The sequence below is a fragment of the Podarcis melisellensis genome (assembly GCF_964234715.1).
Source record: "Podarcis melisellensis genome assembly, chromosome: 2".
Lineage (NCBI taxonomy): Eukaryota > Metazoa > Chordata > Lepidosauria > Squamata > Lacertidae > Podarcis > Podarcis melisellensis.
The window spans coordinates 113606378-113620559 of NC_138529.1; the positions used below are offsets into that span (position 1 = coordinate 113606378).

General features: G+C 45.7%; 2 protein-coding genes across 2 annotated transcripts in view; both read left to right on the forward strand.

Annotated features, from left to right (window-relative positions):
• LOC309364594 (uncharacterized protein) overlaps window positions 1–14182 on the forward strand; it is a 60736-nt gene that overhangs the window by 31702 nt on the left and 14852 nt on the right. The gene's annotated exons all lie outside the window — the stretch shown is intronic.
• LOC309363229 (uncharacterized protein) overlaps window positions 1–14182 on the forward strand; it is a gene marked incomplete at its 5' end in the record, with an annotated part of 97125 nt that overhangs the window by 20738 nt on the left and 62205 nt on the right. The window contains one exon of the mRNA XM_081899335.1: window positions 6593–6809. Coding sequence (XP_081755461.1) covers window positions 6593–6809 — 217 coding nt within the window. The remainder of the gene's footprint in view (window positions 1–6592; window positions 6810–14182) is intronic.

Here is a 14182-nt window from a genome sequence, read left to right on the forward strand (position 1 = left end):
TCTTGCAGTCTGCTGTGTCATCACTGTCACTGACAGCAGCAGCAGCGCCACCAACTGAACTGGAATCCGAACTCTGATCATCATCATCATCATCCTCAGCTTTCTCAACATTATCTGGTTTGTGCACGCCACCTCCATCCTCCTCTGGGTAACTCTGGAAAATTCCCACATTTTCCCCCCACTTTGGATTGTACTCAACACTCTTGGTGAACTTAATGGACTTAGAGTTAGTCATCCATATCCTGTATGCACCCCATGAACAAACCATGTGCCCCACGCTTCCCAAGCTTGTTGCTTTGTGGGGTGTGTACCCACATGTCAGAACCAAAGATTTTCATGTGCTTGACGTTCGGTTTCTTACCAAACATCTTCTCGTATGGAGTGCAACCTATGGGTGATGACAGTCTCCGATTAACGGTATAAACAACCGTTGACAGAGCTTCCCCCCAAAACTTCTCAGGGAGGTTGGCATCATGCAACAAGGTTTTCAGTCCTTGAAGCAAAGTTTGATTTGCTCGCTCCGCAAGTCCATTCATCCATGGCGATCTAGGCGTTGACAAGTCATGCTGGATTCCCTTCTCAGTCAGGAAAGCTTCAAACTGCTGAGAAGTGGGACTTCCGGGTCGGCGCCATTGCCGAATGGCGGGCTCCCTCCGAGCTCCGGAGGGAGCCGGCTCGGCAGGGGTTGGGTTCTACCGCGCCGGCGACGCGGGGACCCTCAAAAGCCATGGGCACGGAGCCCCATGGACATGGTGACTCGGCTGGCACCTTTGAGCCCCTCCCCGGCCCGCGAAAGAGCCTTTTTAAAGGCTAAGGAACGGGCGCCAGGGGGGGGTGGTGCTTTGAGTCCGCCGCTTCCCCTGCCGAGCGAAGCCGCATGCCATTCGGTGGAGAGCGCTGGCTTCTTCCATTGAAAATTCGGACCCAAAAGAAGAACCCGTGAGTAATTGGAGCATGGACTAAAAAGAGGGATAAATTTTTTTAAAAAATTGGAGCGAACGGGGGAGGTGGAAAAAAGGAAGTCAGCCCCCCCTTAATTGTAGAAGAGCTAAAACAAAGGACTTGACAACTAAGATCGAGCGTAACCTTATCTTCATGAATTAGCAACTTCGCGAGAGAAAATTATAAGACTGAGCTGGAGGAGAAAAGTGGAATTTGTATTAAAAAGCAACCCCCCCCCGGAATCCCTGGAGCGATCCGTGGAAATACCTGGAGAAGAGCAACGGAGGTTTTGACAGCTGTCAAAGGCTGTCAAAACGGAAGAACAAAATAGAGACTTTGTCTTGAGGACTTTGCCGGTTATATTTGTTTCAAATTGGATATAAATTGTTTCAAATAAGGATCAACAAACTATTTGGACTGGTGGATGTGATCTGGAAGGGATCTCAGTTACCGCAATCCATCTAGAGGAGCTGAGGGATATTGCATGTGTTTTTCACAGGAAACTTGAACAGTTGAACAGAACTTTTAATCTCCTGGGAAACTGCAGAAATGGAACACTGTTTTGTCTACAGAGGGCTACAAACTACAGGAAACAATGGATATATCTGTTGGAAAATGAAAGGGACATGACATAATGTTTTGCTCCTGAATAACAAGCCTCTGCAGAGAAATAAGAAGCTTTTGGAAAAAGAACACTTCTGCGGGAGAACAGGGAAATAAAAGGAGGAGAGAGACTGACAAGAATATGGAAACATCAAGAACTGGACAGAATTGGAAGTGGGAACATTTGGGACATCCAGATTTGACAAGCTTATGGAAATTAAACTGGAGTTTTTACTCCTGGATACAAAAATCTGGATAGAAGAAATGGGCCCCTTTTTGAGATAGATTCCTTCTAAGATTGGACATTAGTAATTAAAAATGACTGGTAAAGAATCAGAGGGACATGGATTTAGTGTGTGGGAACTCCAGGAAGATATTAGGATGAAGGGATAGAAGGAACGCAACAGGGAAGGAGGGGAGGGAAATCTGGAATCCAAAGGTTGTAAAAATATTTTCTATCTTTATTTTTTCTTTTTTTTTTATTTGCATTATAATTTGAAAGGGGGAACTCGTGGAAGGGAACAGATCGACCTTAGGGGATGGGAATTTGAAAAAATTGGGTTATTGATGATGAGTGTAATATGGGGATAAAAACTTGTTGAATTTAATTGCCTTTTTGGAAGATTTGGAACGCAAGAGGGGGTGGGGAGGGGAAGTCCTGGTTATTGGAAGAAGTGTATAAATTGGATTTAATTGGTTTTAATTTGGAAAATCTTAATAAAAAATTATTTTAAAAAAAAAACTGCTGAGAAGTGAACTCCCCACCCCGATCGGTAAAAAGACAGCCAATACCTTTACCACGAACATTCTCCAACCAAGCACAGAATGCCTTGAACTTAGGGAATGCTTGCGATTTCTGCTCAAGCATAAACACATGAATGTACCTGGAAAAAGAATCAATTAGAACCATGAAGTACCTTGCTCCTCCCAAAGATGGCGCAAGTGGACCAACCAGGTCTGCGTGCACTAGCTGGTAGGGTTTGGAAGCCTGCCTGCTAGACTCCTTGCCTTTTGGAGCAACCTTCACCTTGTTCTCTGCACAAGATACACATTTCATGTGATACTTACAAGGTTTGATGTTCAAACCTTCAACCAACTCTGGCATCTTGGCTAGCGCTTGCCAAGAGAGGTGACAAAATCTTCGATGTGCATCGTGAATGCATCCTGCATGAAGAACTTTGTTAGTTTGTGCAACACAACAAGAATCAGCATTAGACACAACAGCATTGTCATCATAAGTTATACAGAATAAACCATCCATAATCTTTGCATGCAAAACGTCCTCTTTGCCTTTCCTGATGACACAGACGCTCCTCTTGAAGGAAATCTCAAAACCACACCCAGTCAGCTGTGGGACACTTAGCAAATTGTCCGCAGCTCCTGGAACATAAAGTACATTACTGATGGTTGTATGCAAACTTGCAAGTTTAACAGTCCCTTCTCCTGCAATTTGCAACGTCCTTCCATCAGCCAGATGGATCTCTCCGTCTTGCGGTGTGAAGGAGATAAACAGGTGTCTATCCTTTGATAAATGGCGCCTGGCGCCTGAGTCCACAATAAACCTGGCTTTTGGAGCAGTCTTTTCAGCAAGCAAAACCTTGTTTTCCACCAGCGTGGGCTTTTGCAGCTTGTCCCCCTGCTCCTGGCCATCAGACTTGCCTTTAGCCTTTGGTGAAGCAGTGCCAGCAAACAACGCTTTGTTTTCCACTGGCGTGGGCTCTTCACCCCCCCCCTGCTTCGGGCCATCTGCAGGCATCTGTCTTTGTTTACCTCTGGCCTTCCGGCCTCTGCAAAGACGATGACCTTGGCTCCCACGAGAAACAGAGCTCTCAGCTGCCGACTCCTTGGCTCCCCCTGGAGGCTGGAATGCTGCCTGGGCTGACATCACAGTCTGCTCCCTCTGCAGTTTGCAACGGGTGCCCTCTGCATCCCTGCATTCACTCGCATTCTGGGAAACAGCCAGGACCTCCGATGCACTCACACCCTGGGCATTCAGACTCTGAGCTGGGACGATTGGCAGATAGGCAGCTTTCAAAGCATTCCACATCTTAGGTGCCATCACGTTGCCAGCAAGCGTTTTTATTTCCTCTAGAGAGACGGACAAGACGATTATGTCAATGGCCCTCGAATCCTGGGCCCTCCATTTATCTGTCAGAGGAACTGGAGGGGCTTGAGACACAGTATGCCATACTCCATACTGACGCAGCAAACTCTCACACCATTTTGCCCAGGTCTGATCATTTTTTTCATTTAACTTAGGGCATTCAGCAGCTTGGAAATATTCCATTTCAGGTTTTCCATGAGCCCGAGCCACTCTCTTTACCTCAAAGAGTCCTTATCTTGGCAGCTCTGGCTCGGCTCCCAGGCCAATTAAGGTACCGCTCCGGCGGGAAGGTAAACGGCGTTTCTGCGCGCTGCTCTGGTTCACCAGAAGTAGCTTAGTCATGCTGGCCACATGACCCAGAAGCTGTACGCCGGCTCCGTCGGCCAGTAAAGTGAGATGAACGCCGCAACCCCAGAGTTGTCTACAACTGGGTCTAATGGTCAGGGGTCCCTTTACCTTTACCTTTACTTGAAGGACCAAACCAAGAATTACAACTATCTCTTCCTCAAAATGGTTCAGCCTCCGCCACCTTTACTGCAGTCAACTGAAGGCAACCAACTATGCCCTGGGCCCCCCGATCTTTCTCACTGCCAATGAAAACTAATAAATGAAAAGGAAGAGAAGCTACCCATGTCACACTGACACAAACACCTTGCATATGAACTTTATAAAATAATGAAAGTGTACTACCCCTCTCCCGCTTGCTCTCCCCACCTCTCAATTCCCCAGCCTTACACTGTATACAACATTAAAGTCTGTCTGTCTTTGAATTTTTATGATATCCAAAGTAACAGAGTAGCTTACAGTTAAGAAGCCAAATAGTTATTCTAGTTGATAGTTCCTTTTTACAGACTATACAGTGGCCAGACTCTTGCTATTCAAAAGAACTTTACTTTCATAATCATATAACTGAGAAGAATAGAAGAGGAGTCTGTAACCTGAAGTGTATGTAACCCGAGGTACCACTGTACAATCTTCTGCTTATTCAAACACGGGCACGTTCTCCCTTGAATTCTCTTATAGTTTGTTATGAAACATTTTTCTTTCACATCAACCGTATTGTCTCTGTTTCTGCACAGGTTTCTGCTTATTAACATTTAGTGGCTGCCGGGACCACATAACACCGGTCCTGAGAGATCTGCATTGGCTCCCAGTACGTTTCTGAGCACACTTCAAAGTGTTGGTGCTGACATTTAAAGCCTTAAACGGCCTTGGTCCTGTATACCTGAAGGAGCATCTCCACCCCCATCGTTCAGCCCGGATACTGAGATCCAGAGCCGAGGGCCTTCTGGTGGTTCCCTCATTGTGAGAAGTGAGGTTACAGGGAACCAGACAGGGGGCCTTCTCTGTAGTGGCGCCCACCCTGTGAAACACCCTCCGTTCAGATGTGAAGGAAATAAGCAGCTATCCTATGTTTAAAAGACATCTGAAGGCAGCCCTGTTTAGGGAAGTTTTTAATATTTAATGCTGTACTGTTTTTAACACTTGATTGGAAGCTGCCCAGAGTGGCTGGGGAAACTCAGCCAGATGGGCGGGGTATAAATAATAAATTATTATTATTATTATTATTATTATTATTATTATTATTATTATTATTTAATGATCTTCCTCTGCTTCACTTCAGATAATTCAGTGGGGCCTCTTCTCAGTTCATTCTCTTCTGGATCAGTGCCTTAATCCTTTGTAGATTCTGTATATCACAGAATAACCATTGAGATGTCCCCAGATGTTGTTGTCCAGTTCCCATCAGCTTCAGCCAGCAGGGCAGACAGTCAAGGATGATAGAAAGTCTAATCTGGACCTCACCACCTGGACTCTGCTGCCCTATATCCTTCCCATTGAAACAACCGTGAAAATAAATTTTGGACGCTATAGATTTATCCTGGTCTGGAGCATGCAATGTCTTTTGTTCTGCAGCTGTGTGATTTGTGCTCATATTGTATTGTGGTGGCCATTGGCTATAAACAATAAAATTTATAGATACGGTAGATTGAACTGCAAAAATAAGTAATAAAATAATAAAATGATTTTATTTTTTTGGTCCTCGCTCCAAATTGGTGTGTGTGTTTTTGGTTATATTGGGGGTGGGGTGGGGGTGGAGAAGTATGAAGGCCAAAACCGCTCCCCTCCTCTGCTAAATGGATGCAGGAGACCAGAGGCAGCGAATGAAAAAGCAGGGAAAGAGAAACCCTCCAAGTGCCACTATTTCCCAGGGATGTCCCTGATTTAGAGAAGCTGTCCTGGTTTCTGATTTGATCCCAGAATATTCCGCTTTTCCTTAGGGTCTCCCTATTTTAATTGAAGAAATGCTGGAGGGAATGGAGTTATCCGACCCCCGGGCCCTCTGAGAAGGCAATCCTGTATAGGGACGTTTGAAAATGTTTAATGTTTTATTATGTTTTTTATATATGTTGGAAACTTCCCAGAGTGGCTGGGTCAACGTAATAAGATGTGCGGTATATAAATAGGAAAATTATATTTATGGAATGGGATGTTCCTATTTTCATCAGAGAAATGTTGGAGGGTTTGGAAAGGTCGGTTGCTGGAGCTAAGTGATTGCATGATCCCAACCAGCAGAGCTGGGAACTGGATTGTCTCCTCCAGCTACCCATTCGGGCTGCAGGCATAGCTGTCAACCTTCCCTTTTTTTGCGGGAAATTCCCTTATTCCAGTGCCATTTCCAGGTGCTATTCCGGACTGTTAGATATCCCGTAGACTGTCCCCTGGACAGGTGAGGCTGCTGATCCCTTATTTTCAAATCTGAAAGTTGACAGCTATGGCTGCAGGGTGGCATCGTCCCAGCTTTCTGAAAATATTTGCTGATAAGGAAACCATTGACTGCACATCAGATCACAAGGAGACTTATTTGTGCAACATTCTGGATAGCATATAAGATGCCAGGTAGATTCCAATGATACAATAAATTTTGAGGGACATCGCAAGGGGGCGCATCCAGCCTCGCAGCCTCCCAGGGCCCAACCCACAGCCAGCGAGCTCCGATGCTCAGAGAGGCAGGAAACGGGGCCAGCCAGGGGGACTCGAGAGCGGCTGCCCTTTCCTGTCCCCGCCGAGGAGAGCGGAGGAGCAGCGGCCCGTGGCCTGGCGAGTTTCCCCGGAGAGGAGCCGGATTCCGCTGCAGGGACGGAGCGAGGAGTCCGAGGTGCAGGAGGCGGGGGGGGGGGAGGAGGGGGAGAGCAGGTGGGCCTGGCAGGATGAGGCCCCGAGTGGAGTCAGAGGCTGCAGGGCGCCCCCCCCCAACCGGGCAGGAAGGGGAAGGGGCGCAGCTGAGGGGCAGGGCGTCTGCAGGAGGGCACAGGGGCAAACATGGCTCAGGCTGGCACGGACCCTGCCGGAGACCCTGGGGAGCTGCTCCCTTCAGTCCTGAGCTCAAGGGGCAGAATGAGGGGTCCAAGGCAGCTGCTGCTTCCCGGTGGACGATGCATATAGTCGCTCACGGATCAGCGGCGTAGCTGGGGCTTTTGCCGCCCCTCTCCCTGTCCCTCTGCAGGGAGCCCCGTCCTCTTCCACGGTCCTCCCCACGGCGGAGAGGGAAGGGGAGGCGGGGGAGGAAGAGCAGTGCAACAGGGAGGTGTCCCTCTCACCCTGCAGCCCCCTGACACCCTTTGCAGGCCACTACTTCTGCCCCCCCTTCCTCTGCCAGTGCCATTGATAAACCTATCGCCCTCCTTCGTTAATTGGTCTGATCGCCATTGAAAGCTCTCTTTTCTCTTGTGGCAATGATGTCCATCAGATTCATTTCGCAAGGAAATGGCTTCTTTTGCCTTCCTCACATCAAGGTACACTGTGCCTACACATGGATGTTCTGTTGATCTGTCACGGCAATTAAAACAGTTGATAGATCTATACTCCAGAGAATGCATCTGATCTTTTCCCAAGCTGTCAAAGCTATTGACCCCATATGTCTGCGTGTAAATAAGTGAGACTTATTTATTCATTAATTGTTTTATTTCTACCTTCCTCATTAAGGCAAATGAAGGCTGAGGGTTGAAGTGAATGCCAGATTTGAGAAGGCAGAGGAAAGGAGGATTCTATTTTCAGATTATTCATGTTCAGATTATTACTCATTTCATTTCTATACTGCTTCATATTTTTAAGGAAAAAAATCTCAAACAATTAATGGAAAATCTCATTGCAGTTTGTGTCCATAGGATGTTGAGAGCATAACTCTGTAGATCCAGTTCTCTCCTTCTGATAGTCTCAGATTTGAGACTGTTCTTTCTGATAGAGCAGGAGGAGCGAAACATTTATGGGCTTAAAGCTGCATTGATTCTGGAGGCCACATTCCAGTGAGCTTTGTGGCCAATGTATGCACATGCATGCGCACACAGAAAAGAGATGCAGACCATAAAGTCACATGCACACACGCCAGAGGTGCTGCACACACTCACCAGACACGCCATCTAGCGTACATCCAGGTCTTGCAAACACAATCAGTATGTTTAGACCTTCCAACCCGAGTCCTGGGGGGAGGAGAAATAAGAACACAAGAAGGCCCTGCTGAATTAGCAATGAGATCTGTAAAAAAGACCCTTCTGATTGGTCTTTATAAATCCTCTTTAAAGAGCAGCCAGAGGGATCATTTATTTCCAGAGCAGAGCTTTTACCCCATTTCAGCTGAAGTTTAAAACAAAAAACTCCAGCCGCCACCACAGTCTCCTCGCCCCCACAACCAGAATGCATCACTAATGTGCATACCATGCCAGCCTTAGGAAGGGAGGTGGGACAGGCAGGTGAAAGGATTGGCAAAGGTGTTTGAAAATGGGTGGAGGCTCTTGGGAAGGGGGTCCCCAAATGGGGCTTCTCCAGGGGCAGCAGAATGTCTTGGGCAGGAGAATCCCTGCAGGGGCTCTCAGACTCCCTTGGCTTCTTCTTCTTCCCTCCCTCCCAGGAAGCTGCAACTTGCTCTGGATTCTGCGCTCCTCAGGAAGCTGAACCTGCAACTCTGGCCAGGATGGAAGGAGGAAGATGGACGGTTGACCTGGTCAGGCTGTCTTCCGCATCCCTCCCCACAACCTCTGAACATTCCCTCCCAGGACCCCTGGAGAAATCTGGTGAGTTCCAGGGGAGAGGAGATGGGGACAGGGATAGATGGATGGTGGAGGGAGAAAGACGAAAAGATGGAGAGGAGACAAATGGGAGGAAGTTCCTGACAGGAAGAAGGAAGGGGTGAGGCCTTCTCAGAAGCAGCTCTTTTTTTTCTTGAATCCTTTTCCTAAAGTAGTGGGGAAAGATTTTCTTCCTCCAGGCTTTGAAATCTTAGCTGTTATTTCCACGGTGGGAATAATTGATGATAATGATGTTGCACAACAATCCTGAAAAACGGATGAACGGGAATGGATATGCTTCCCATAATTATTTATGATTAATGTATTTAAATTGTTTCTATTACTCTTATTTTTTATAGACAGGGTCAGAATGATACATTCCACCAGCATCAAAACACAATAAATGCATGCACCTCCCCAGTTTGGTGGGCTTAAGGGACAAAGGACTAGTTATCATGATACACAATTCCTGTGGTTGGAGGCTCTACACAGGATTGGGCATATAAAGTCCTAGAGCGTCTGGTATTATAAGCAAATTGTGTAAATCTTGGAGACTGGGGTTGTTTGTGAGAGTGAGTGAGTGGGATAATAATTTTTAGCGCCCCTTTGTAATGGCTTGGTACTCCTGCACTGACGCGAGACAACTCCAGTAGTAATTTTCTCAGGTTTATTGCTCAAACTCATAAATCACTGTGGAGCTCAGTCCTCGGCCTGTTCATCCCAGCTTGCAGTTGCCGAGTCCTCCAGCAAAGAAGCCCCCACTTTCGCTTTCTTTTCCCCTCTCGCAGATTCTCTCGAGCCTACGATTTTTTGGACAGGCTATTTCGGGGGCTCTGTGTCAGACCTCAAACTGGAGATAACAGTCTGTCCCCCCCCCCCGTCGGTACCCCCTCTCCCTGCTCCTCGTTCTTTGCTTCTGCTGCATCTTGGCTGCTCCTCCCCTGCTTCACATTCCAACCGAATCACATCTCTTGCGTTCTCAGGCTCTGTCAGCGGAGCCACGAGAGGCTTGAGATTCACGGAGCTGACACCCTGTAATTTTGTCCGTCCCTAAGCTTCCATGGAGACACTGTGGAGACACCTTGCTGCAAATTTCAAAATAAGTACACAAAGCCAACAAAGAGACTCAGAGGTTTATAGTGGCACCAGCTTTCCTGGTCAAGAGTCCACTTTGTCAGACTGCAGCCCACAAAAGCTTAGGCCATAATACATTTATCTGCCTTTAAGGGCTGCAAAAGATGAATAAACAGAAGCATAGTTCATCTATGGAATCCATCCTACAGGAGACAGTGACAGCCAGCAACTTGGATAGCTTGAAAAGAAGGATAAGACTGACGTCTCTGCTCTGCCCTCCTGGTCCAGGCAATAATGCTTCTTGATACTAGTTTCTGGAAAGCACCGGAAGGCAGAGAAGACTCTTGTGCTCCAATCCTGCTTGCCGGTTTCCCACAGGCATCTTGTTGGCCTCTGTGAGAAGAGGATGCTGGACTAGGTGGGCCTTTGCCTGATCCAGCAGGCTCTTCTTAGCTTCCAATATATTGCAATATTTTTACAGTTACATGTAGCACTTAAGTTTTATTTATTTCACAATGGAGACACTGTTACTCGAGCCTGAGATCATTTCTTCACTTCAGAAAGAAAAAAATAGATGTGTCTAATAAGGCAATTCCACCATAGATCTGTATTATAAAACGATGGTGCTTTATTAAGTTCGAATCGAGTGATCATGTGTTGCTCCTGCCATTATCTCATCTGCTTTTCAAAAAATATGGAACCTAGAGAGGACAGTGGAGAATGAAGGTGTTAACATGAGAGAAGGTGCAGATTGGAATTGACATCTGTTCAGTTCCCTTTTTGTCTTTCTTGAAAGTCTAACAGGTTTTTTTTTCCTCCCAGACTCCCAAACAGCTGAGGAAGATGAAAGTCAGAATTCTATGGAGCCACCTGTCAATTCATTGGGAAGAACAAAGAAACTGAGGATACAAGAACAAACTCAAAAAGGAGAGAAACTATTTGAATGTATGAAGTGTGGAACGAGCTTTAGTCATAGTCAAGCACTTAGAATACACCAACGTACTCACACAGGGGAGAAACCATTTGAATGTATTGAATGTGAAAAGAGCTTCAGTACCACTGGGAAACTTAGAATACACCAACAAACTCACACAGGGGGAAAACCATTTAAATGCATAGAATGTGGAAAGAGCTTCAGTGATAGTGGATCACTTAGAATACACCAACGAACTCACACAGGGGAGAAACCATTTAAATGTATTGAATGTGGAAAGAGCTACAGTCGAAGTGGAGGCCTTAGAATACACCAACGAACTCACACAGGGGAAAAACCATTTAAATGTATGGAATGTGGAAAGAGCTTCAGTGATAGTAAATCACTTAGAATACACCAACGAACTCACACAGGGGAGAAACCATTTAAATGTGTGGATTGTGGAAAGAGCTTCAGTGAAAGTGGAAAACTTCGAATACATCAACGAACTCACACAGGGGAGAAACCATTTTAATGTGTGGATTGTGGAAAGAGCTTCAGTCGAAGTGGGACACTTAGAATACACCAACGAACTCACACAGGGGAGAAACCATATAAATGTGTGGATTGTGGAAAGAGCTTCAGTGATAGTGGATCACTTAGAATACACCTACGAATTCATACAGGGGAGAAACCATTTAAATGTATGGAATGTGGAGAGAGCTACACTCGAAGTGGAGACCTTAGAAGACATCAACAAACTCACACAGGGGAAAAACCATTTAAATGTATTGAATGTGGAAAGAGCTACAGTCGAAGTGAAGAACTTAGAATACACCAACGAACTCACACAGGGGAGAAACCATTTAAATGTATGGAATGTGGAAAGAGCTACACTCGAAGTGGAGAACTTAGAATACATCAACAAACTCACACAGGGGAGAAACCATTTAAATGTATTGAATGTGGAAAGTGCTACAGTCGAAGTGGAGAACTTAGAAGACATCAACGAACTCACACAGGGGAGAAACCATTTAAATGTTTAGATTGTGGAAAGAGCTTCAGTGAAAGTGGAAAACTTAGAATACATCAACGAACTCACACAGGGGGAAAACCACAGATACATTAATAAACTGCATAGGTGTTTTTTACCTTTCTTTCTATGCTTCCTTGCAATACTGACAAAATCAAACCATGCCAATGCTTTCAGCCCCAGAAGAGGAGTTCCCCTTGGTGTCAAAAGAAAGCAATCTGGTGCCACATTTCGCAGCAGTTACTTTAACACACGCTACCTGGGGCTGCAACATCAACAACTTTTTCCAGGGAGTCTTCTCTTCTCATGAGGTGGCCAAAATATTGAAACCTCAGCTTCAGCATGTGTCCTTCCAGTGAGCACTCAGGGCTGATCTCCTGCAGAATGGGTAGGTTTGATCTTCTTGCAGTCCATGGGACTCTCAAGAGTCTCCTCCAGCACCATAATTCAAAAGCATCAATTCTTCGGCGATCAGCCTTCTTTATCGTCCCGCTCTCACTTGCATACCTCACTACTGGGAAAACCATAGCTTTAACTATACGGACCTTTGTTGGCAAGGTGATGTCTGATTTTTAAGATGCTGTCTAGGTTTGTCATTGTTTTTCTCCCAAGAAGCAGGCGCTTTGTAATTTCGTGACTGCTGTCACCATCTGCAGTGATCATGGAGCCCAAGAAAGTAAAATCTCTCACTGCCTCCATTTCTTCCCCTTCTATTTGCCAGGAGGTGATGGGACCAGTGGCCATCATCTTCGGTTTTTTGATGTTGAGCTTCAGACCATATTTTGCGGTCTCCTCTTTCACCCTCATGAAGAGGTTTATTCCTCCTCGCTTTCTGCCATCAAGGTTGTGTCATCTGCATATCTGAGGTTGTTGATATTTCTTCTGGCAATCTTAATTCTGGCTTGGGATTCATCCACTCCAGCCTTTCGCATGTTGAATTCCGCATATAAGTTAAATAAGCGGGGAGCAATATACAGCCTTGTTGTACTCTTTCCCAATTTTGAACCAATCAGTTGTTCCATATCCAATTCTAACTGTAGCTTCTTGTCCCACATATAGATTTCTTATGTTAAGGAAATTAGGGGGGGGCACATCTTTAAAGTTATTGAATGTTACAGATATTATGCCTGAATGTATCCTTTCAACTTGACAGCTCAGGGAAGTTACCGTATTTTTTGCTCTATAAGACTCACTTTTTCCCTCCTAAAAAGTAAGGGGAAATGTGTGTGGGTCTTACGGAGTGAATGCAGGCTGCACAGCTATCACAGAAGCCAGAACAGCAAGAGGGATTGCTACTTTCACTTCACAGCGATCCCTCTTGCTGTTCTGGCTTCTGAGATTCAGAATACTTTTTTCTTGTTTTCCTCCTCCAAAAACTAGATGCGTCTTGTGGTCTGGTGCGTCTTATAGAGCAAAAAATACGGTACCTAGCTTTAAAAATAATATAAAATCAACTCCTTTGCCAGTTTCCTCCATTCCAAAGCTATTTTCCTCTTGAAAAAGGACTCCAGGAAGTGTCCAGGGGTGACAATTGCTGAGCTGGGCCAAGGAAAGCCTAATCCCATCACCAAACTTGCCAAGGGGCCAGACATGCAAAGGAAGTTCTATTGTACTTTGGGTGATGGGACTTCAGAGGTGTTTGCCTATGCTAATCTTATACCTGAGTCTTGCCCTGACATGGGCATGCTTATGCTAATCTTGTATCAAGGACTTGTCTGGACATGTTTGCCAAGGTTAGACTAGTGTAACCCCTGTCTACCCCTCCCCTTTTGTGACATGTCAGTGATGTAACAATCATATAGCAATGATGCTCTACGAACTGTATTCTGGGATATGGTGGGAAAGTTTTAAAAGTCTTTGTCACCCCATGCTGTTGCGCAATAAACTTTGGTCTACAGCTATTTGCTCCAGTTGGTGGCTGGATTCCTTCCTTTATTCCGCAAGGGACATGTGGGCTCTTCCCAATGAGCTGGTTTGACTGAACAGCCTCACACCTAGATTTTTCCATAACACTTAGGAGACAGATGAGGTGATCAGGCACTCCCATTTCTTTAAGAACTTGCCATAGTTTGCTGTGGTCGACACAGTCAAAGGATTTTATGTAGTCAGTGAAGCAGAAGTAGATGTTTTTATGGAACTCCCTAGGTTTCTCCATAATCCAGCGGATGTTTGCAATTTGGTCTCCGGTTCCTCTGCCCCTACGAAATCCAGCTTGAACTTCTGGGAGTTCTCAGTCCGCATACTGCTTAAGCCTGCCTTGTAGAATTTTAAGCATAACCTTGCAAGCGTGTGAAATGAGCGCAATTGTGCGGTAGTTGGAACATTCTTTGGCACTGCCCTTTGGGATTGGAATGTAGACTTACCTTCTCCAATCCTCTGGCCACTGCTGAATTTTCCAAAGTTTCTGGCATATTGAGTCTAGCACCTTAACAGCATCATCTTTTAAA